Source organism: Danio rerio, chromosome 16 (assembly GCF_052040795.2).
Source record: "Danio rerio strain M-AB ecotype USA chromosome 16, GRCz13ab, whole genome shotgun sequence".
NCBI classification, from domain to species: Eukaryota; Metazoa; Chordata; class Actinopteri; order Cypriniformes; family Danionidae; genus Danio; species Danio rerio.
Window position 1 is genome coordinate 45,050,001 of NC_141036.1, and position 26,289 is coordinate 45,076,289.

The window sequence follows — 26,289 nt, forward strand, 5'->3', positions numbered from 1 at the left end:
ATCCAGTAAACAAAGTTGGAATGCATCATGCAAAAAAGTGAAAGGCCCTGCGTGCTGTACTGAGGGCGCCACCTGGAGGACACCTGCAGAATAACACCAATACAGCAGCACAGCTTAGGCACAATCTTTTTACTACTCGCATTAAAAACACAAAAAGGGGGATGAAAGATGTGTGCAAACATTGATAAGGCCGAGTCTGTCATTGAGTCTTTTAATCACAAATGGCATCAACTCATTCTCACAAACAGCATCTTTGCCTTTCTCTCACGTTTTTTTTTTGTTTTTAAAGTTTTTATTTTACAATTTATGGAATAAATTTTCACTTGGAAAAAAAAAGACAGTTTTTGCATTTCCAGATGAAAAGCTTCCTCTTCTGAACAGATTTATTCATGTTAATAAATACCTTCCCGTAAGATTCAGAGCCCTCCATGAAAATTAATATAGATATGTTATGGAGAAGAGACGGAAAAACTGATCAGATTTTTCTTTGAATTACTTTACAAAAAAAACACAAAAGGTGGATATCCAGAAAGGCAGAAAATCAGACAAAAAGGAAAAATCAAACAAAGAAAGAAAATGTCAGATGAACCGAGAACAGAAAAACCCATCAGATGTTACAGGAAGCGCCCTTTTCAACATAAAACAAAAGGTTGAATATTCACACTAAAAATACGCACTCTCCACCTGCATGCTACTCAGTAGTGGATCCACATTAAGGTGAACTAAGACAAAGTGCATTCAGGCTAGTAATGCAGCATTTTATAAACCTACAACTAATTCAATTCACTCTTTGTCCTGGCAGACAGTCGTTTAAGAATATGGGGGGGGGGGGGGGGGGGGGGGGGATTCAATGTCAAATTGGCCCGAGAAAAACAAAAACAAACCATCTGTTCTTCGACTAATGTGCGCAGGAGATGCCACAGCGCCCCCTCTGGACCAAACACAGGAGCAAAAAAGGAAATAAAAGCGGATTCTTCTTCATTTAGAATTATTGCATAAAATCTTACAACCAATAGAAAAAAAAGCAAAAGATGTAAAGAACTAAATTATTTATATTGAAAATGACCACAATAGTTAAACATGACTAACAATCGAGTCCTTTGCAATGACTGTCTTATAGGAGAACAAAAAAACCCTCACAACTTGAGAGCCAGAGAGACTCACTGCATTGTGTCATGAGAAACGGGTTTGTTAGGTAACATTTAAAACCAAGAGAGCATTGAAAGGGGCTGTCCAAATGTAGACGGCTCCTCGCATCTTTTATTTGTAATTGTGTTTGAATCAAAAAGGTAACAATTTATCACAGGCTCCGACAAAAAAAAAAAGAAAACTAAAAACAAAACTAAATCTCTTTGGTGCTCCAAGGTTCACTGAGCTCAATGAAATTCATGTGTTTGTTGTTTTAGCATTCGGTTGGATACTATTATTAAACTGTACCACAAAATAGTGCCTGCCGTTTTTAGAGCTCTCGCTTCACCAGAACATTCAAGTACAAAAGCAAAACAAACAAAATAAACACAAGAAGAAAAACAAAGTCCAGAGTTGTCAGATTAAAACCGCGGTGCAGATCCTCCTCCTCAACCCAGTCATGAACCTCAGTGTCGTCATGGCAATCGCAGGATCAAAAGCCTCCAATCAAACGTCGGCAGGTGGGCGGAGCCAGACAACATGTTTGCTTGTTCTTCTTTTTGATTGGTGGATTACTTACTAGTTGCATCGGTCCTTGTCTTTTGTTTTCCTCGTTTTCCGTTCTCAACATTCGCATTCAACAGCTAAACAGACTTCTTGTTCAGTTTCTTGCCTTTTTTCAGAGCCAGCTTGTTTTTGATGTGCCCCCGCTTCCTCTTGGCTGTCTGTGAACCAACGGAAGAAAAAAAAAAGTTATAAAGTCATTTTAAAATGCAAGTATCTACACCATGGATGTGCAATTCATTTTTCCAAGGGGCCACTTTAGACTCTGGGGCAGTTTTAGAGGGCCAGACCAATCCGCTTGTTAAGTGGTGACGTGTTTGTGACGTATGTAATACTGTTTCCGGGTCCAAGCTGCCATTCATTTGAGCGGAGAAATCATTCGTTTATGATCACGTTTTATTCCTATCACACATTAAAGTTAATTTTACATAAAGTCATAGTGTACAAGACAATCTTTGGGCTTGCTGTATAACAAATACCAAAAATTTTACAATTTATAAAAAATTAATCCCTTTCTGGCCATCGGATATTAGGCATGGACATATATACTGCCATCATGATTTTCGAATGTATTAAATCGATTTGTAAACGTTAATTATTACCATTTCACGAGTCTCTCCATTCAGTTGAATAGAGCGCTTGGACCCGGAAGCCGCTTCACGTGACGTCACACTTAACAAGCGGATAGAGTTTTCAAAAGAATAAAAAATAAATAAATAAAAAAACATTCTTTGAAACTATTCAATAAATATTCATAAAACCAGCATCACAATTTGATTTAAATGCCACAGGTTGTTTGTTTGATTGCTCCACCTCAGTTATTTTTATTTATTTATTTATTATTTCACATTTTTATTTTCATTCATTATGTTTAGTGAGAGAATTCTGGTTGGTTTTTGTCAGATGACTTGTGGTTCGCTTGCAGAACTCTAAAATGTTTAGAATTTTTTCTTCAACTCGCTGTGCCTGGAAAATGTGAGCGTGACATACCGCATGTGAATCCTTTCCTATTTGCGTGCTGAACCCGCGCGTCTTCATTTGAAATAACAAAACTGAGCGTGCAAAATACGCTATACTGTAAGTGAAAGTCCAGTTTTGTTGACTCTCAATATCAGACCTGTGTATTGCAAGTTCGCGGTTGAATTTAGATTAAATAAATACATCACACGTGTCGATCAAAGAAGTCCAGCGGGCCACAAAATGCCCAGGTCTTATCTAAACCATAGGAAACAGAAGTGCTACAATGAACATCGATATAAAATTAAAATGGAAATTTGTTTGCATAACCACTTCTTTTTTAATTACAGGCTAGCATTTGTGTCTTTTAGCTACTTTAATTAAAAATTAAAAAAAAAAAAAAAAAATCACAAAAACTTACTTTTCTTAAAGTAACATATTAACAGTGGTGATAATAACAATCATTAAAAAAATTTAATTAACACATTTTAAATGCAAAATATTCAAAATTACTCATTTTATTAGCTTGAAATGGTTATAAATTTGTGATGAATCTAAATAAGTGCAATTTAATTAAGTGTTTGACTGCATTCACTCCGAAGGTGGTGAGAGTGTCAAAGTTCGCTCTCACTGCTCTGCGGACATCGCTGTCTGCCTTCACAGCTCTGCTGGCGAGAGCATCAAAATTCGCTACATTGATCTAGTATTTACAGCATGAAAATGCTGCACACTTTATCAAACTTAACTATGGAAGATCAAGTTGTTGCTTGTTGTGAGGCTTTATCCAATATGTACTCATATGTCTGAAATATTCTGAAGCAGTAATACTGTTTTGTATTGTATTATGGTTAGAGCGAGATTCACACTTTAAGAAAAAAATATACAATATATAATATTAATGTGCATCAGTAACTCGCCAGTACTCGCCTTTTTAGTGTAAATCACTGTAAGAAACCATTGGAAATGATTGGAAATTAGGCAACTGCAATAACCAAATACTTGGGAACAACTGTGGTCGGAACCAAAGTTCACAGTGACCGTGTTCTCTGGACTCCTCTCAAGCGGTGGACTTCTATATTTGGATTGCTCGCAGCTGAACTGCATTATTGCCGATTACTATAAAGTTGACTTGATCTCAACTTTCCTCGACACCCACACCAGTGAAGACGAGCCACTCTTCACTGTGTATCGCCACCGGCTCTTCCGGTGATTTTTTGGGTTCCGGTGTGAACGCACAGTAGGTGTTTTACAGTGTTTAATATATGAAAGAAATAAACTGGTAAAAAGTAAAAAACAAAAAAAAGTTTACGATAAGGTTTTATAAGTTAAATGTTAAGGTATTTATACTAACATGAACCAAGTGTGAACAATATTGTATTTATTAATCACAGCTTAGCATTTACTAATGTTTTTTTAAATCTAATTTGACTAATATTGACTAATACAACCTTATTGTAAAGTATTACAATAGAAATGGAATAATTTATTCATTTTATTTACTATAGGGACAGTATTTCTTTGTGTTTAAAAAAAAGTGAAGCAGGTTTGGAAGGAGTGAGTTAATGAGAGAATTCCTTTGTGAACTATCTCTTTAAATATATATATATTTTTAAAAACATTAAAAAAGGGGGGGGCCCACTTAATTCAATATGTACATATTAGTAAAGTTTTCAGAACACTGAAATGTATAATTCATTGCAATGTACTTGTGTAAATACATGTTTTTAAATAGTATTTACACTTGATTATATACCTGTATGTTCATTTCTGTAATTTTATTTATAATTAAATTTGCTGGACACCTTTAACCACCTTATGTCCCACCTCAAGAGCACCAGAAGTGTTCTGCAATACATTAAGTACATTGTATTTATATTTTGATGTCTAAACATATTAGTTCAGGTAAGGTAAAAAAGTAAGACCAAAAAAAAGAAGTCTTCAATTTTGTGCTATTAAACAAACTATTTTGTGACATTAATCTTAACCTTGAAGCCAATTTTTAAAAACCACAAACAAAGGCATATTTAAAGTAAAGCACTCTAATGATCACAAGTGCAGTTTTAGCAAGTGAGTCTGGTGCAAGAACCTTTTTTGAGGTGTACTTCTGCTTGGCTGCGATGTTGCGGAGCTTGTGGTCCAGAGTCTGCCGGTTCTCCTGCTTCTTCACCCTGTAGATGCGCACCAGCCAGTGCTCCGAGGTGAAGGCCTCTTCCAGGTGCTTCAGACGGATATCCTTATTGCCGATCTCCGCATTTCTCGTCCGGTCAAATCCAGGAGGTGTGCGGAAGTCCAGCTGCGGAGACGACAATCGCCATTAGTTTCATTAATATAGTTAATAGCTATGATTCCATCTAAATATGCAAATTAAACTTGTGCACAAAACTAGAATATCACACAAAACATTCGCAAATAATGTTTCCATACAGTGAGTCAGAGAACAAAATCGTCACTTCCTGATAAACTGGCATCAAATATCGAAAAGAAAAATAAAATTTGGTAAGAAAAGAAGCTACTGTGGGCCTTAGCGCCTTAGAAGATGGAGAAAGACCAAACGTAATAAATGCACGGTGGGTTTTGGAGGTGTGAGACACTTTGTGAGTGCAGACAAGACAATTCAGGAGGTAATAACTAGACATGCAATTGAAATTTCTGACCAATTCTGTAGATCACACAGCAAAAAATAAAACATTTATTTAAAAAGCGTGAAAGAGAAACATTTAATGACTACAAATTACATTTTAAACATTTAACTGATCGCATAAATCAGTCTTTCTGTTGATCAAAACGAGTAGAAAGCCTGCTCAGACAGGGGTTGTCAGTGCAAAACTTCTCCATCAGGAGTTCCTCACAGGCTGCGTTAAACAACTCTGGTCACATGTCTTCAGAAAACCACAACCTAATGTTTGTCTGAACTGTGTATTTAAGCCGAGGTCATTTCACAGTTATAATAAAGTTTATTTTGGCAAGCGTTTTCATTATGGTTGTGCCTGCTAATCGCAGTTATAGTGCCACTTTCAGTTTCACACACTGGAAAAAGTTCAGCGCAGATGACGTTGTGTGCTCTGCTGTGAGTGCGAATGGTGACGCTGGATTTGCAGCGACCAACAAACCAGACCGGCAGAAACTGGCCAGATGAAAATAGTCAGATTCCAGTCTCTGGCCGATCAATTAGTGCATCTCCAGTCAAAATACCAAACCACTTTGTTGATGGACTTTGGTTAAGAATTTTAAAAATGACCCAAAAATAGTCATCCAACAATGGAAACACATTTACTGAATAAATAATCCAGCATATGATGCATGATGTAAGATGGGAAGACAAAATGTGACATTGTTAGAGTGATGTACTGTATAATGTTATACAGTAACGCCAAGCCAACAAGTTTTCTTAGCTTGTTACCATCTTCTGCGATAAACTAAGCGTGCGTTAAGTGATTCTTCCTGGATCTTCCACTACGAATGCATTTGGCAACATGCATCATATGCAGTGAGCCAGAAGTCAGATTTGAGATTTTAATTTAAAAGCTAAAAATATGTCATACAAAAACATTTCAATCCACTTAAGACAGACGTTAACAAACTTGTGGTCAATAGGTTAGTTTGATGAAAGTTCATGCACTTATGGAAGCTTTAAAATAGGACTGCATAATATACTGTTTCAGCATCAATAATCCAATGTGTGTCACAGGATTTGCAGTGTAGAGTCAGGGTTATAGTTGACCACTAGCCACATTTGAAAAACGTGATTTAAGGTTTCATTTTGGAGTGACTCCACAATGTATACATTTTTTTAGCAATTGCATTCTTTCTTAAAGGTGAAAAATCTACTCTTCAAGCTGTTTGAACAGACATGCATGTAGGTATAGTGTATATACAGTCATATTGGGGTGATAAACACACACCCATTCCTTTTTTGTTTTTTTAATTTAACAACAAAAACAGTGGACCAATTGAAGCGGTTTTGAGACCGAATTGATTGACAGCTGCATATTAACATGTCCCGGTAGTCACATGTTTAATCATATCAACAAGACATAACACGCAAAGTAATCGGGAATAAAAAGTCTGTTCAGTTTACTAGGGTCATCAGTCATCATCAAATCTGATCAAGAGTGAGTTTTACAAGTTTAAAATGTTTTAAAACAGTGCACATGTGTAATGAATTACAGCGATTTACTTCAGCTTTACTTCATCAGCACTGCCGCGTGTCAGAACAATTATAAAAGAAAACGATTCAATCCCACTTTGTGGACATTAAATTAGGCTTATTTTGTACATTTAACATAACAGATATCCATACAGCATTGAAGATTAACCTGTATCCTGTCACAATTGCGTGCAAAAAGAGTGCAAAGCTAAACGCACGCGCTATCTGTCTCTCTGTGTGTGCGTGTGTGTGTCTGTGCTGTGTATGTATATCTGTGTGTGTGCATGAACTTTCTAACGACATTGTTGTAGAGTTGCTACGATGAGTCACATACAAATACTCATTGGTAAAGTTCTGTAGTGTTTCTCACAAACGCAACGTGACATCTGCTTCCTTTATGTCTGTCTGTTGTCAGACGCAGCCGAGGGAGGAGATTAGGGCACGCAGAAAGGCACTTAGAAACGGTGGGCAGACTAGCCTTAAAAGCGCAGTAAAACAAAACCACCACCTGGTGAAAACGGTATAAGATTGAATCTTAAAAAAGGTATAATAAAAAATCCGATGGGTGTTTTGAGCTGAAACTTTACAGACACATTCTGGAGACGCAAAAGACTCATCTTAAATCTAAAAAAGATTCAACCTAGGTGCCCTTTAAGGCCCATGTTAACATTTTAAGCCAGTTCAAGCATTTGGGTATTATAACCTATGTTTGCAACTAAAAAAAAATAAAAAAAAAAAATAAAAAAAAAAAAAAAAAAAAATATATATATATATATATATATATATATATATATATATATATATATATATATATATATATATATATATATATATATATATATATATTTGCGTATATACCATTTTACATGTGACTATACAGTTTGTGTACCTGAATACTGCTAAAATCCCCCCCAAAAAATATAAAGGACTGTTTATTTGTATCTTCGCTCTACAGTATTTAACATTGCTTGAAATTGGTTTATTAGTTTCAGCAAATACTCTACAAAACGCTTCCAATTACTCTAAAATAATGATTTATTTTTTCTCCCATTAGCTCCATTCAAGTCAGCTGATAAAAAGATTCACAACATCGCAGTGTATCGCAGAAAAATAAAAAAAACACAATGTCGTTTTTTTTTTCAATATCGTTCAGCCCTACTTAAAAACAAGTCATTAACTGACACGGCATGAAAGAGCCAGGATAAAATAAAAAGCTACAAAAAAAAAAATTCATATCCACAGAGGATGGCTTGAGAGTGAGTAAATTATGAGGTAGTTTTCTTTTTTGAGTAAACTGCTCCTTTAACACTGATTTATTGGTTAATTGTTTATTTAAATAAAGATCTTTCTTGGGATATTTGTGTAAAGTGACATCCCTGGTCATTACATAACTAGCAGTCTGTTATGTGATGAATGAAAGGGCAGAGCACTCACTTGCATTTCCCCAAAGCGGTAGTAGGACATCTTGTACATCAGGCAGTTGAGCAGGGTGGGAGATCCAGCTTTATCAACCCGAAACTCTCCCTGCGGTGTAAAGTAATCACTTTCCTACAAAACAGGGAAAACAAAACACACATGATTCAACAAACTGCCAAAGAGCAGGCTTCAGCAACAGTACTGGTGATGAGTTTTACTGAAGAAGACAGTGAATGTTACATAAAGCTCTGCATTAAGTGCTGTAGTGACGCTGCGTTAAAGAGGATTAATTTCCAGATATAATGTGCTCTAAGAGAGAGAGAGCTGATATGACAGTCGAACTGAACGCTAAAGTAAAAAGCCCCTGTCTGAGAAATTAATTACTTTCACTTGAAAAAATATTAAATGCATATTTAAATAAGACAAAACACTGTATTTCTGTTTCCATTTTAAGCAAGCTGAATTCATCCCTTCTTTAAGTTTGATAATATTATAGATGGGTAGTTAAAAATAAATTATAACAAACTAAAACTAGATTTAAAAAGAATTAAATGTGTAAGATTCATCTTGTGGTGTGCAAAAAGACTATAACAAGGGACTGGCTTAAAGGCTATAAGTTAAAAAGCAAGCAGTGGCTTGAGATAATTGAAGAAACTCTGGTATTGGAAAAACTGACACTTATGTTGAGAATGAGAATTTATATTTTCAAGAAGGGTTGGGGAAAATGGTTGACATGTAGCGAGATATAGCAATCGTTTGTGTTTGCCTTTTACTTTACTTGAAAACTTAACATGTAATAAGAAAATAGTTAATTAATATAATGTTAAAGATGTGGCACAGTGTTTAGCACTGTCGCTTAACAGCAAGAAGGTTGCTGGTTTGAGTACCAGCTGGGTCAGTTGGCATTTGTGTGTGGAGTTTGCATGTTCTCCCCGTGTTGGCGTAGGTTTTCTCTGGGTGCTTCAGTTTCTCCCACAGTCCAAACACATGCGCCATAGGTGAATCGGATAAACAAAATTAGTCGTAGCGTCTGAATGAGAGTGTATGGGTGTTTCTTAGTAACACTCATGTTAAAACCAGATATTTAAAAATTTAGTTTAAAAAATTCTAAATGCATATTAAGAGAAACCTATTCTTCATCTTCACCCTAAATTTTAATGATAACAAAAATACAGCACACTGGATATAAAACAAGAAAGACTGACACTGACCCGAATGTCTTTAGGGTGCTCTCCTTCAGCAATGCGCACCATCCACAAAAACTTGTTGATATCATCTCCCGAATATCCTATCACTCCTCCAAAGATGATCAGAACATAATCCACATCCAGCGACTTCATAATTTCATAGGCTGCACTCTCGTTGGAGGACATTGCTTTTCCCACCTGCAGAACACAACACAGCATTAATGCAGATCTCCCAGTGTCCTCAAGATGCCGCTACTGAGACAAAGCACTGATACCAACACAAATCAGCTCATCTTCAGAAGTCAGTTTATTTTTAAAGGAGACATATCATGGCTGTTCATAAGTTTGAAATTTCAGCTCAGATTAGCAAAATATCACTTAATATCATAGTCAAAATCAGCCCCATTGTGTTTTTATTAGTGCTGGCAAAAATTAAATCGCATCCCACTCATCAGTTTGTTTGACAATTCTAGCATGTGTACTGTGTATATTTATTATGTATATATAAATACACACATGCATGCATACATTTGAGATCATGTTTATTTATATTTAGACAATATATATATGTACATGATACAAATTATATTGAAATATCTATGTAATTCGTTTTTTTTTTTAAAGAATTTTGCTTCTATGAATGTGTCTGTATCACATACATAATACATATCAACACACACACACATTGTCAAAAACTTATTTTTAATGTGATTAATTGCAATTAATCTTTGCCCAGTACTACAGTATTTACGTTTACCTGTTATGAAACGCCCCTTTTATCATGTTTTTGTGCATGTGCCTTTAAATGCTAATGACCTATTGATCTTTAGAAGAGGGCAGAGTTTACATACTATTCTGAAACCACAAAATTAGCAAATCTCAAGCACCGAGAAAAAATAAATAAATCTCTGACTGAAAAAAAAGTCTTCAGTCACATGATCCTTCAGAAATAACTCTAATTTTAATAATAATAATAATAATAATAATAATAATAATTATTATTATTATTATTAATGATAATAGTAATAAAAGCAAGGACTAATAATTTCATTTCATACATATAAGAAAGCAGTTATTTAAAACGCTAATAAATATATTTTAAAAATACATTTAATAAAAGATTGTTCTTGATGAACAGAATCATTTTCTTAAAAAAAATAAAATAAAATAAAAACTTATCCCAAACCGGTAGAGTATCTATGGGGACTAATGAAGATATATATAATATAATATAATATAATATAATATAATATAATATAATATAATATAATATAATATAATATAATATAATATAATATAATACACACACACACACACACACACAATTGAAATTTTTTTTTCTTTCTTAAATATTTCCCAAAAAAGCAGTTTTTAATTTTGAAAAAACATTTTTGGGACAAAGTTTTTAGCCCCTTTAAGCTTTTTATTTTAATAGTCTACAGAACAAATCATCATTATACAGGGTGGGCCATTTATTTGGATACACCTTAATAAAATGGGAATGGTTGGTGATATTAACATCTTGTTTGTGGCACTTTAGTATATGTGAGGGGGCTTTTAAATAATTCATAAAAGAATAAAGTTACGTTTAAAACCAAGCACACCATTGTTTTTCATGTAATATTCCCAATAAGTTTATTAAGGTGTATCCATATAAATAGCCCATCCTGTACAATAAATTACCTAATTACCCTATATAAATGTGTCTATAGAAAATCATGGCTGTATGACAAATAATGTAATTGTTTTAAAGAATTTTAAAGGCACCGTATACAAAACTACTGAATTGTCTTTTTTCACATTTTCTGGGTTGGCAGAAGCCATAGGACAGTATAAGATTCTGACGGTATGATAACCTTAGATAAAAATATAATGAATTCACACAACTGTGATTATATCTTTAAAATATGTTCTTATTAAATGTCCGGGGGGGACAATTTTTTTTCATTGGATATAAAGCAAGTTCTGTTCAGGTGTTTTTTATTTTTTGCTGAATTGTGGGCAGACCAGATTTTAATGCGGAGGGTAATTTTCTGCAGGAGATATAAAAGAAAATAAATAAATAAAATAAAATAGTAAAAAAGCATGTTTTAAAAAACTCAATTACATATATGATGGGAACGGTAAACCACAAAAGTTTAGTGGTTTTAAAATCTTGACTTTTCTAAACCGCGGTAAACCTTGAAACAGGTCATCATCCCATGCCTAGTTGGTAGATGCACCACATACCCAATTATAGCACTCAAATCTGGAAAAGTCACTTTCATATGTCATGTCTCCTTTAAATGAGCATTAAAATAGTTGGTTTTCCTCACCAGTGCTATGTGGCTGTTATTCCACGTGTTGTTGTCCACCAGTGTGGTGCGGTTGGCCATGCCTGCGATCTGATAACCATAGTCCCACCAGGACATCACTCGAGCGTGCTCATCTGTATTCTGCCTGAGCCAGTAATACGCTTCACGGAAATCATCCAGAATGTTCCGTGATCTGAAGGTAAAGTAGAATAAAATCAATAACTCAAGTTTTTCTGCTTTTAAAATAGAAAACGGGCTAACATGACTGTGTGGTTACCCGTCATGGTTGTATGATGCCAGCACGACACTGGGACTGGAGTAGGCGTTGCTGGTGACCCATGTGCAGTGCACCGCGAACATCATCAAGAGCATCAGCATTAACATGGTCACGATGCTTCTGATGTTCGGGCCCAAACCCTCTTCTGGACGGTCCTGCTCAGACACATGCTTTCGGACTTTACCGGCCTGCAAAAGCACACAGACACACCAGTTAGAATCAAAATAAACATATGTAAGTTTGTATGCAAGCAAACATGTAGGCATGGGCGGGTATAAGGTTCTGAAGGTATGATAATCTTCGATAAAATAGCACGGGTTCACGGTATTGCGATTACTGCTCTAAAATTAGTTCTTTTTAAATGTCTGGGAACAGAACAAAAACTGTTTTCCCTATAAAAGACAATTTCTTTTATTTTAAGAAACATTTATAATATTTTGGAGCAGCAAACATGTCAGACTAAAGAGTTAAAATAAATCATTGACCACTGCTCTCTTCATTGGTTTCAAAAACACAGATTTATTTACAACACATAAAAATACATAAAAACCTTACATATACCTTAGGAACAGTTTAACAGAACATTTTAGCGGTATTAAAACATTGACTTTTTCAAAATAAAAAGACCAAATAATTTTGTAATCTAGTTAATCAAAAGTGCTTTTTTAGAGGTTCAGCAGCCTTTGACTACATTTGTACTCTTTAAAATAGAAATATTTACATGTAACTTAAATAGTTACAGTAGATTTACATTAGACAAATAGACAATTTTCTATATATTTTCATTTATTCATTGTTCTGTCATTTATTTTCAGTGTAAAAGTAATACTTGATTAAATGTCAAAACCTTTTTTTTTACGTATTCTTAAGTCTAAGGAGAGAAATTAAATACTGTTTGTTTTTTTATCATTATTATTTTGTTCTGTAATATTTGGTTATGCCGAGTTCAGATTTTTAAAGTCATGTCACAGATGTTTTCATATAGCATGACTATCTGGGGTAGCGTTTTGTCAGTGCTGTGTTTACACTGCAAGATGGATTGGAGACAGGGGGTTTCAGCTATTTATTATATATTCAGCACATTAACATGCCAAATCTCAAGGTTGTCTGTGACTCATCTGCGATTCTCTCAGATCGTGTCTATGATAGTTTATACTGTGCGACTTTTACTCGTGTAATCGAGCATCGATTTGCCTGTAATTTCAGGTATTTGTCAGTGATTTCTCAAAACCTGTTGATTTCATGTAGTCTGAACTCGGCATTACTGTGCAGCAACAAATAACACTTTCAATTTAAAGAGTTTTCATGTGATTTACTAAACTATTAGTTTTTAACCATGATTAATCCTCACACTATAATCGTACCACCAAAATCTATAATTGTAGCATCCCTAATTAAGATCTTTAACCATACCAAATTGTTGTTATACCCAACAAACAATCTAAAATAGCTAATAAAAACACAGAAACTTGCCAACAGAATTTCATTTTAATCTATAAAGCTTTATTAAAACATTAAGTTGTAATATTTTGTTTTAAATTATAGATTTAAATATTAAAAGATCAAATAAGATCATATTATAAATTATTATAATATATTGTTCTTAAATATATCACCTTATCAAAAAGTATAAATGCACATTTTTTTTAAATTTACTTATTGAAATTATTTTTATATTTAAATGCAGATCTAATTGTATAGTAAAGCTTCAAACTTTTTTCCCACTGAGCCTGACCTCTGAACCTTCACTGACCTTATCATAGAGGTTGCCCTGATTCCTCTTGTCATCCTCATCACTGCTGTCCTCAGCCGGTGGGTTTTCACGCTTCAAATCGTCCCCTAGGTAGTGCTCGAAGACGCTGGAGAAGGCGATGGCCGAGAGCATGCAAACCACTGGAGTGAGTGTCAGCATCAGACGCACCATCACTCCCGCAAAGTAGACTGCGCTGATGGCATACAGAGCCACTAGAGGGCGACAGAGAAAACTATTATTCCTGCAGATAATTAACTGCTACCTAGTGTTTATAACCCTGCACTGAATAATGACTCCAGAGAGAATCTCAACAGCACAGAAACAAGCCTTTAAACATGCCGCGACATGTCGTCTGTTCACGTTCCCTTGTTTGTTCTGCTCAAAAGGCATCAGGACCGTCATGACAGCCATTAAAAAAAATTAATAATAATAAAACAAACTCTTCAGGGGACTGAAACTATTTCAGTGCATCCTGTTCTCAAGTTTCTCCATAAATGAAAATGCTCGATGCAGACATCAAAATCGAAGAGGTACAAAGAGGATACAAACACTACAGCTTAAAATTGATCATAATAAAGTCTGCAGAGAGAGAGAGAAGAGAGAGAGAGAGAGAGAGAGAGAGAGAGAGAGAGAGAGAGAGAGAGAGAGAGAGAGAGAGAGAGAGAGAGAGAGAGAGAGAGAGAGAGGGAATGAGCTTAAGTTGTACTTCTGGAGGTCTAATATTGAGCTTTTTTAGAGAATTGAGGAACAAAAACATTTAAGGCAAAAATCAGCAAGCAAAAACTCTTCATGAGCTTTCATTTTCAATATTTTTGGTTTTCATTAAATGTATTTTTAGAAAACATCTAAATAGTGCTGCACAATATATCACTTCAGCATTAATATTGCAATGTGTGCATCCGCAAAGGTCACATTGCAATAGATATGCAATGTTGAGTTGACTTTGCAGCTTAATCTTTACATTTACATATACAAAACCATAAAGCATGCACAGTTTATTTCACTTTTATCTTGGCTTTGTTGCACTAATTTATGCTTTTAGTTTATAACAGTTTATGAATGATTCACTGCCCAACACAATCATCCCAACCAATCAAAATGAATACATTCAGTAACACTTTGGAGTAATTATCACTATTAACTACGGTAGTTAGCAGTTACTTATTAGGATGCATGTTATTGCGATATTGGCTTTTAAAACTTATGTACTACATATTCTACATTACTAATCCTACACTATACCCAAACTACCTCAACTATTAATAATGAGTTTATTGACGGAAAAGTCATAATGGTTTGCTAGGAGTCACAACTGAACCTTAAAATAAAGTGTGAACAAAATATTAATATCCAATAAGTGCTATTTAATCATTTGCTGGAATTAAAGATAGATACACTCAGCTGCCACTTTATTAGGTACACCTTACTAGTACAAGGTTGGGCCCCCTTTTACCTTCTGAACTGCTTTAATCCTGCATGGCATAGATTCAACAAGGTACTGGAAATATTCCTCAGAGATTTGGTCCATATTGACATGATAGCATCATAGCAGATCTGGTGACTGTGGAGGCCATTTGAGTACAGTGAACTCATTGTCAATGTTCAAGAAACCAGTCTGAGATTATTAGCATTTTATGACATGGTGCGTTATCCTGCTGGAAGTAGCCATCAGAAGATGGGTACACTGTGGTCATAAAGTGATGGACATGGTTAGCAACAATACTCGGGTAGGCTGTGGTGTTGACATGATGCTCAATAGGTACTAATGGCCCCAAAGAAAATATCCCCCACACCATTACACCACCATCAGCCTGAACTGTTGATACAAGGCGGGATAGATCCATGCTTTCATGTTGTTGATTCCAAATTGAGCCTACCATCTTCTGACCCTTCTCTGTAAACCCTAGAGATGGTTGTGCATGGAAAATTCCAGTAGATTTGCAGTTTCTGAAATACTTAGGGCGTACTCACATTATGGTATTCAAACCGGCCCAGGCCCGTTTCTTGGATCTGAATCGGGCTCAGCAACACTTCACTTGGCCAGCCCTGGCCGGGTTGGAAGAGGTGTGCCAGAGCACCTATTAGTTGGGCTTTGGCATGGTATGCTTGTAGTGTGAGTGCAAAGCGAGCCTGAGCCCGAAACTGAAGATGAGGCGTGACTTCAGGGACTTTTTCATGTGTTTATTAATCATTCTTACTGTTCAATAAACACAAACTGTCGTAGATTATTAAAGACGAAAACCTCTAACTGCATGACGGATGCACCTTCAGCAAACCTCCTAATACCTGCAGCACGAGGACTTTATGATTGTTTATGAGCGTCAAAAGTGGCTGATCTATTCGCCAAAATATTTGATTGTGTCACTGCATATCAAACGGCTAAAACAATATAACTAAAGAAATCTCCGCTGTGCTGAGCGAAAGTGCTTCTTAAAGAACTAGTGCATTATCTATAACGCAAGCGTGCTCAGGCGCGAATGCAATGCAAGAGCAGGCCATCAGGGGTGACAGGAGGGGGGACAAGCATGCTTCGGCCCGGTTCAAGGCAACTGTACATAGTGCGAGTGCGCTCTAAGACCAGCCCGTCTGGCACCAACAACCATGCCATGTTCAAAGTCACTTAAATCACTTTTCTTCCCCATTCTGAAGCTCTGTTTGAACAGCAAATGAACACCTTGACCATGTCTACATGGCAAAAATCATTGCATTACTGCCGAATTTGCGTTAATGATCAGTTGGACAAGTGTACCTAATAAAGTGGCCATTGGGTGAATAATCGTACAAAAATAAAATATCGCAATTTTAGATTTTTCCAACATCAAGGCCTCATCTAAAATTTACTCTAAAGTGTTTCTTTTATCACACCTTATCAATTTGCATTTGTAGATTGATTACAAGTCATATTTCAAGGCTGTTCTCTCAAAATTATTTCCACCCCTCATACTGAATTAAGCTAATAATGTAAATAATGTTCATACTGAATTAAGCTAATAATGTGAATAATGTATTTGCAGTATTTTCTGAATTATAAAGTGTTAAGAGATACCCAAAATCCCCTCCATAAAATCATTTAACTTCAACATGGCAAAATACATAAATTAAGAATTTAATCTAATCTAAAACTCAGAATTATCATCATATTTCAGCGTTTCTAGCAATAAAAACTTAAAGGCAGAAACAAAAGCTGGCATTTTGTGAAAAATGTTAGACAGATGAACGTGAGCTGAATTGCAAGGCTGTTAGAAATGCTCACCGAAGACTCGCTCATCGTTGATGTTCTTGATGCAGAACCAGAGGCCTGCTGGGAAGGTGCAGACCAGGATGTGCAGGTCAAAGAAGAAAGAAACCCAGGTTGTGGGCTGGTGCTCAGACACTGAGGCGATGATAGGGATGTGGATCTTTGCATATCTGAGAATAACAGAGAGAGAGAGGGCTTTCTTAGCTTACCATGTAAAAAAAAAAGCTACAAATATAACTCACTTTAAACTCTCAAAGTGCAGAAGAAGTCATTAAGCTAATCAGCTTTAAAGTCCCCATCTGATTGGCTGAATGCTGCTAGATTTCTGTGAAATTTCACATCCTTTAATGAGCTGCTTTAAAAAACAAAAAGTAATTGCTGCCAATTACTGTTCTATGTTGCACAGTCTAACCTGAAAGACTCAATCAACTAGTTTTTTCATTCAGTTTGAACGAACTAGGGCCTGTCTGGTCACTTTAAAATTAAAGTAAACTACACAAATGACCTAAAATTATGCCAGAAGGCTTAGTCTTGTGAGACATGTCAGAAAATATGAAACAAGGATTGGCTTATTGACAGACACTAATCATAAAGAGCTTGATAAAGAGCTCAGTACATACTCAATTAATACTTATTTTGTACAGTATAATCCTTAATTTAGCCAGAGGAAGCCTCATGTGCTGGGTCATAGTGCCTGTCCTATAAGAAATGTATTCTGGGACTACAGTGTTAAACTGATAAAAAAAAAAAATAAATTAAGAAAGTGTGTTGTTTTATTATGGGAACAAATCATCAATTGGAGGGATGAAATCAAAACCTGATTTTTATTTATAGTGATAAGCTAACACACAACTAAATCCCCAAAAAATGACTGTAAATTAATCTGTAAATTATTACTTTTCAAAAACACAAACAGAAAATTTAAGAAAATATACGCAAAAATTTTATATAGAATAATATATAATAAAAAAATAGAATCTTCATTCAGTATTTAAGGTTTTTTATAAGAACTTTTGATTTTCTGGATTAACTACACATTTAAAAACCATTTAAGTAACTGTATTTATTGAAATAGGTCATTTTATTGCATATTTATATGCAATATGTATGCATTATATACATATGCAAAAAAATGTGTGTGTGTGTGTGTGTGTGTGTGTGTGTGTGTGAGAATATATATATTTTGTATTCACCAAAAATTAGCTAATGACATTGAGCGGATGCTTTAAGCACATAGTACACCATCAACAAATAGATTAGCTTCAAATCATTTAAATCCCAGTGTCAGCGCATATCAGTGCTATATCATGAGAACAAACCAGAAGATGCGAATCAAATCGTATGTTTTCAGTGTAGCAGCACGCTGATACGCCAGCTTTAGAGAAGATGGAGTTAAAAGATGGAGTTTGATGAATTGGATAAACCTGTCCGACTGTCAGTGAATGGTAAATGTAAACGTCCCTTACCACAAAGCTCTTTGCATTATAAGGAGTACGATAACATCGTACAGATGGTGTTGTAGCATGCATCCATAATGTTTTTTTTTGCGCAGTGATGCTACTTTAAATGAGTCCGACATTAAACGGCAACATAACGCATGGAGATTATATATATATTATAAATAAATATGTATATTATAAATAACTTCACACATATCTGTGTGCTGACGATGTATGCATTACTTCTGCACTAAAATATCTGTTATTACATTTATTAGTAGTATGAGCCATGATCAACTTGTTGACTGCATTAATTTAGCAGTTAAATTTGCCTGGTTGCTGACTTTGCAATATTAACAAAATAAAAGTATTGACAATGCATTTGTTTTGCACTAAGATTAGTCATTGGTAATGCTGCATTGTTTTTGCAGTGTGTTATGAGCTGTCAAACAGCATGTGTAAACTGTAAATTGTAGCATGTTGCAAAACATTTGCATCTTTTATGTGTTATACAACGACATCACCAGCCACTGGTCAATGTTCACTCGCCTTTGATAACAACTCGAATTCCAAAAACGTAAAGTCGTTGAATTCCCAATATCTATTTTGTTAAGATGAAATAAAGCTACTGTATCATACATAATTTTGGTCACTTTGCCCACCTCTAAAATGAACCAGTGGAGACTTCATTAATGTGCAACAAACACCTTCAAAACAACAATTAAGGTGACATTTTACACACCCTTAAACAAAGGTTTTCCTTCCGATTTGGTATTTCCCTTAAAACCCATTTAAACTGTCTGAGAAAGGAGCTCCACTGAATTGAGTCGGTTTCAAAAGCAAAGCGTCCACAAAATCCATATCAAAGCAACACTTTGAAGAAAAAAAGCCTCTTTTAGATCACTGAGGAGCATCTCCAGCGGCAAACAAAAAGTTTCCCTCCACTCCCCAAGGACAAAAGTTTGCCTTATAAAAAAAATAAATAAAAAAAATGAAACCTAATAAGTGAAACAATGTCAAGAATTCGGACAAGCGAAAAGCTCACAGTATGCGCTAAACTGGGAGCAGAACAGGGGGTCGTTTGTTGTGGAGTCTCTGCTCATCAATTTCCCTGCGTTACTGCACTCAGTTTTGGCCACTATCAGTGTTGTGATCATTATCTGATGACCTGCCCTTCGCTATCTGTGCGGACTGCAGTTCAGATGGCTGACTGCGCACAGCAAGACTCTGGCTCTCCCTGCAGAGCTGCTGCATTGAGGGAGTTCCACATTTATGAATTTATGATGGGAGACTTTTCACTGAGGGCAAAGAACAAGCCGCCGCCGGAAGCAAACAGCATATGGGTTTACTGCAGCAAGTAGCGGTGGTGGACCTGCAGGGCTGACAACATAATCGAGGTTGTGATGTAGGCTTGGGCTGCACAATAGATTGCTTCAGCTTCTACACTGCAATGCGAGCATGTGAAAGATGTACAAATCGCAGGATATGCAAATGCTGAGTATACACTTCATATATTGCAGGATTATTATAGTCCAGAAGCCACAGTGTAGAATGTAAAAGTATTTGTGGAGTTTAACCATAATGGGGTGAGTGTTTATTTTTTATTGAATTTTTTTTATTATTTTCTTGAATTATTTATACAATAATTTCATTTTTTTTTTTACATTTGATAATTTAATTTCTGCACCTGAATACTGCTGGACTCCTTTAAAACTCCAGTTTTTACATTTTTTTAATTATTTTACTATTTTCTTTGCTCTACTGTATTGTTTGATATTTGTTTACTATATTTTATGCATGATTTACTCACCTACAGAATCATTCCAATCAATTTAAATTAATAAATTCTTTTCAAACAGAGGCTTCAATTAAATAAATGCATAAATAAATAACTGCATAAATAAATAACTAAATGCATTAATACAAGAATAAATGCATTAATAAAGGCATAAATAAATCAAAGAATTTATTAATAAATGAAAGGAATAAATAAATCAATAAAAGATAAATAAATGCTAAATATTTAAATGCATAAATAATCAAATGCTTAAATAAATAAATGTATAAATGCAAAAATAAATGAATGAATAAACAAATAAATTGCTAAAAATAAATGCAATAATAAACGAATGAACAAATGCTTAAGTAAATGCATAAATAAATAAATGCAAAAAAATGAATAAATGAATGTATAAATAAATTAATAAATTAAAAAAATGTATAAATTAATAAATAAATTCATAAAACATAAATGCATAAATGAATGAATGGCTGAATAAATAATTGAATAAATAAAAAATGCATAAAGAAAATAAATGAATTAATAAATGCAAAATTAATAAATGAATAAATGCTTAAATGAATTGTGGTATAAGTAAATATATGATTAAGTAAGTGTAAAATATTAATAAATGCATAAAATATAAATGCATAAACAAATAAATGAATTAATAAATAAATCAATAAATTTTATGCTGACCTAATATAGGCCCATCAGTAACAACATCCTTGAAGCAGTTTGAAACACAGTTGTAAGATTATTTTCTCTCCCTCAAATGGTGATGTACTAAACCGAAAGTCCTGAAAACTTTTAGCTAAGAGTACACTAGACACTTTAACCAAACACCCAGTATGTAATGCAGAGCGAGTGATGTGACAAAACTGGAACGTTTTGTGAGAACTTGCACTCAAGCGCATCTCTCAAAAACATTTGCAGTGACAGGTTGATTGCAATGGGATGGAAATGTTCTAGCATTGTCGCATTGTTCGTTTCTTGTGTGTATCATTTCATAAATTAGTCGTTTCCTGCAGCTACGAGAGGTGATGGGAAGTTGAGTGCTTGAGTCTCGGTCTACTGATCTATAAATCAGCAATAAATTACATCAGGTACACTTCAGGAGTTTTGGATATGCAGCCTATACTATAGATGTCATTCAGAAAAAACTAAATGTACGAGTCTTAGGAAAACTAATGAAAAAAGTTGTCTGGGTCACATTCTACCTCTTTCTCTAACTTTTTTTAAACTATTAAGATTTTATAACATACAAATTTTCATAACAATTGAGCACATTTCACCCATTAAAAATAAAATTAAATATTTTTTATAAATATGTTTATATAATAATAATTAAAATAATAACAACAACAACAACAACAACAACAATAAAGACAAAGACAAAAAATAAAAAGATAAACAAATTTTAATTAGAAATAAAAAAAAACTAAATTTTAAAATTATATATATATATATATATATATTTTATAAAATAAATAAATAAAAAAATACAAAAAATATATAAATAATTAAATAAAATAAAAAAATGTAAAGAACAAAAATAAAAGAAAAAAATAAATCAAATTAATAAAACACAAACAAACAATATTTTTTAATTTACACCAAAAAGTAGAATATTGTAATTTTTAAAAATAAAAAAAAATGCAATTTAAAATAAATATAAATACATAAATATAAATAAAGAGAAATACATAAAAATTAATTAATAAAATTAATAAAAAAACAATATATTTTAATAATAATAATATAAATAATAAAAAATAAAAATAAATAAAAAATAAAACAAATATATAAAATAAAAATAATAAATAAATAAATAAATGTAATGATGATAATGATAAATAAAATGAATTAGACAAAAATAAAATAAAAAGAGTAAGTGGCGACGTAGTAGGTAGTGCTGTCGCCACACAGCAAGAAGGTTGCTGGTTCGAGCTTGGTCAGTTGGCATTTCTGTGTGGAGTTGGTATTTCTCGGTCTCCCCCATAAGTCCAAAGGCATGCGATACAGGTGAATTGGGTAAGCTAAAATTGTCCGTAATGCAAGTGTGTGAATGAGTGTTAATGGATGTTTCCCAGTGATGGGTTGCGGCTGGAGGGGCATCCGCTGCATAAAAATGTGCTGGATAAGTTGGCGGTTCATTCCGCTGTGGCAACCCCAGATTAATAAAGGGACTAAGCCAAAAAGAAAATGAATGAATAAAAAAAAAAGAAAAAAAGTCCAATCCTGAAGATATTTTTACAAAAAACTGGTTTATGGGTCTGCTACAGTGTAAATTTGCAAACTAATAGATTTTATTTCAGTCTGTTAAATGAAAGCATGCATTTTAGTAAGTTTTGTAAACAAATAAACAAAATACTAAAAACTTTGTTCATATTAAATATAGAAGGAACTAACAGTTCATTAAGCTAACAGCTAATAATAATCCCAAAAAAAGCTAACGGTAGATATTTGAGGGTTTTGGATAAAAAAAAAAAGACCCAAACATTTTTCACAGATTCGGCTAAATTCTATTAAATCAAAAATAAAGGCAAATAATAATTAATATCTGTCATGCTGTGTGCTTGTGCGCTAGCACCACCATTTCATTTGTGTTTTGAGTGCATATGAACCAAACGCAGCTATTCACAGCAAATTTTAGCCAAACTAAGAGCCCCACTTACACACACAAATCATGCTACATACTTGAGCCTGCGACAAAAATCAGCTCTTTTGTTGTTAAGCCGTTTAAAGGGGTGTGCTAATGAGCTATTAGCAACTCACTCATACCGCCGAACACCAAAACAAAGAGACTGTATGCAATGTAAACGGTGCGGCATACTTACCCAGTGTCCCAGAGAGAGTAAAAACGCCCACTCCAAGGAGCAATGTACCCTGAAAGCACATTAACACAACAGAGTGATTAAACACAAACACGCGCACGCAAACCACCCGGCCGTTACCGACTCAAGAGCACTTTCAAGCAGCTTCTGAGGCGCTGACGAGCCTGGACAACATCCAGTGAACCTTAATACCACACATATAGCCGGCAACGTTTTCAATTAATCTACAGCGCGAGACTGCACTCGGTTTGAAAAGCAGTGTGGCGGGCGAAGGGAAGTGCTTAATGAGATCTCAGAGGCCTGCTGCAGACGAGGCCCTGCAGAAGAAAGATTAATGAAAGCCCCGGGTGCGACGGGAATACAAGCAAATCACCCTGACTCCATATATACCGGCAGAGGTGCCGTGTTAAGAGGCTGAGGTCAGGGAGTCACGCTGCATTCAGGTGAGAAGGCAGAGAATTGGACGTGACGCTGTGGATGTGTTTTTCTACTCCTCCACTGAACGCGGTTTGGTTAAGGTGATTTAGTCAAGGGCGAAATCTTAAAAAGAAGTTGGCGTGCGGATGTCATCAAGGGTGATGTGTTGCTTGAAAGAAGAAAAAAAAAAGTGTTTTATAGTCTATCAGCACTGTGTCCTCTACTTGACAAGTAAAAAGCAATGAAGCTTTTTAATATTCAACGGGGGGAAAAATAATAATAAAAACCGTATTCTGCAAATCAGTCAGGCATGGGAGAAAAATTATTATGGTGCAATCTATTCACTGACAATGTAGCTAGCAAGCTGACACTCGCGACCTTTTGATAGAGAAGGGTAAAATGTGAGTAAAGCATACAAACAGAAGCATGTTTAACACAGAAACATACATTTACATTGCCCTCATGTACAGCTGCTGTGTTTGATGGGATTTTGTTATGCTACAAACCTAACATGTTAAAGAGACAGCAGTTTACCCCAAAAATGAAAATGAGCTCATTTACTCAGGCTCATGTGGTTGTACACCTTTGAGTTTATTTCTTCTGTTGAACATAAAAGATGATATTTTGAAAAATGGTGGCTCGTTAAGACCTTTCAGACCTAAAAAATCTTGGGTGCTAGGGGCTGGGATGAAAAGGAAAAGAAACCAAAAAGCCACTCTGGCAACATCCTTACACCTTTTTTTTATTATTACAATCTTCTCACTGCGGCTTGTCAAGGCACTAATTTGCATGTGTGTTATTCTGACCTGAGGTAGCAATGATACAACCCAACCTGTTCACATATCGTGTCTAAAAGCGCACGTGTGGATTCCTTCACCATTTTCAATGCACTTTGCGCTTGCGCTCTCCCGGGGACTCATGTACCAACGCTGCATACTCTCAAAAACTTTATGTACGACAGTGTACCGAAATGTTTGGATTTACTAACGATGAAATTAACCTGAGAATGTGCGTTGGTCCAAGCCAACTTCATATCTGGCATATGTGTATTTCTTGTGTGTGTTTGTTTTATTTCCATTGGCTACTCCTAAAGGCAATTGTGTTAAATTGCACACTACAAAGTCACGCCAACACATGTAAAAAAACATTGCTAATAATTTCTAATTGATAAAATGGTTTAATTGACAGAATATATATATATTTTTTTTTACCAATTATGTAATTTAGAACATATAAAAGCATTTGCAAATGTATACAACACTGAGTCTATGGCAATGTTGGCCTTATTAGAGGACATTGTCACTAGCCGCGTTTCCACTATCGCGCCTAAAGCGAGCGAGCCAGGGCGAGCCAAGGCCAGTGGCGTTTCCACTGTCACTTCCGGGGCCTAATCGGGCCAAAGCGGGGCTTTCTCAGGGCCAACGGCCAGCCTTTTTCGGCCCGCCGAATACCTTGGGCCAAGGAGGGCCAGCCGGGGCTTCGGGGCGGAGTGAAAGGAGAGGCGGGCACAGTTTTCCGGTCGCACTCGAGTACATGCGCCAAACAAATAAATAAATAAGGGAAAGAAAACATCTGGAACAAATTATAGGCTGGGGTCTTTTTTGCATATGATCGCCCTTAAGTTTCTCTTTTAAATGTAAGGCTGTTGCATAAAATGATATTTCTTTGCTGCATCTTTGATGTTTCAATAACGCATAATAATCTTTACACCATAAAGACACAGCAGACAGTAAAGGTTTTCAAGAGGTTTTGTCAAGTTTAATAAGTGTGTTTTTGCGCGTTTAGATGCCTGTGTGTGAGACCGAAAAAAATCGCTCCATTCATAGCTCTGTTGATGCCGCGAGCGGCTTTTTTCTTTTATTTTTATTGTTTTAATTCATTTTAGAGATAATACACTTTATGAATACAACAGTAGGACATTAAACTTTACAAATTTCATGTCCACTGTTGTAGGCTCAAAACAATAGTGTCATATCTAGATAAAATAGCCCTATATTGAAATAATTTAAAGAATTACAAATATTAGATAGCCCTATAATAAAATCACATTAAATAAATAAACCAATATAAAACTAACAAAAGCTATAGCTATAACAATTAGGTACTATATCAAACTGTTTCAAATTTATATTAAACTTTCATTTTTCAAAAGCCTCTTTGAAAAAAAGATTTTAGATATTTTCTAAAAAACTAAAAATAAATAAACACCGGAAAATGTTTTAAATATTAATTATAAAGTATTTGGATACGATGAAATTAATCAAATCATGCAAACAGAGCATTTTCGGGGTGAGTGAACGCAGAAATAGGCGACCTTTTTTTCTGTCTGCAGCCGCGCAGCACTTTTTTGACGGGGAAAACTGCAAGTTCAAAATGTGTTCTGTGTCCTCAAACAAGTGTGTATGTTTTTATATGACGTGGTAAAATTAAAAAAGGACATTTTAAATACATAAAGAGCTTTATAGTGCATAGCTGCTGAGCGCAACGAAATATAGGCTCTATTTTATTACGTGCTGCTCTTATGTGCTGAAACACTGAACACTTTCCTTTACTTAAGATATAATAAGCAACATCTTTAAATAAAGGGAATCACATATTAAGTGTCATAAAGCCTATAGGGGGAAAAATCATGTTTCAGTTCTCTCCGGAGCATTTGGGATGAATGTTGGACAGATTCTGTCTAGAGGATGTTATAAAAAACATTTTATATTGAGTTATTAACGGAGAATTTTATAATGTGGTATTATATTATGGATGTGTGCGCTCCCTGCGCTCCGGGTCCCTCCGTTGGTGGCAAGACCACTGGATTTCGATGCCAGTCGGTCGGCGAGTAAATGAATATGATGAATGAAAAC

The 26,289-nt window shown here is 34.9% G+C and overlaps 1 protein-coding gene across 3 annotated transcripts in view; it reads right to left on the reverse strand.

Moving 5' to 3' along the window:
* Positions 1-197: 197 nt before the first annotated feature.
* stt3b (STT3 oligosaccharyltransferase complex catalytic subunit B) overlaps positions 198-26,289 on the reverse strand; it is a 98,560-nt gene continuing 72,468 nt past the window's right edge. For all 3 annotated transcript variants that reach the window (NM_001328161.2, XM_087285200.1, XM_088651214.1), the window contains 9 exon segments: positions 198-1,853; positions 4,736-4,942; positions 8,231-8,344; positions 9,424-9,597; positions 11,715-11,886; positions 11,971-12,158; positions 13,724-13,935; positions 16,977-17,131; positions 23,021-23,069. In NM_001328161.2, the coding sequence (NP_001315090.1) occupies positions 1,773-1,853; positions 4,736-4,942; positions 8,231-8,344; positions 9,424-9,597; positions 11,715-11,886; positions 11,971-12,158; positions 13,724-13,935; positions 16,977-17,131; positions 23,021-23,069 (1,352 nt within the window). In that variant the 3' untranslated portion in view covers positions 198-1,772.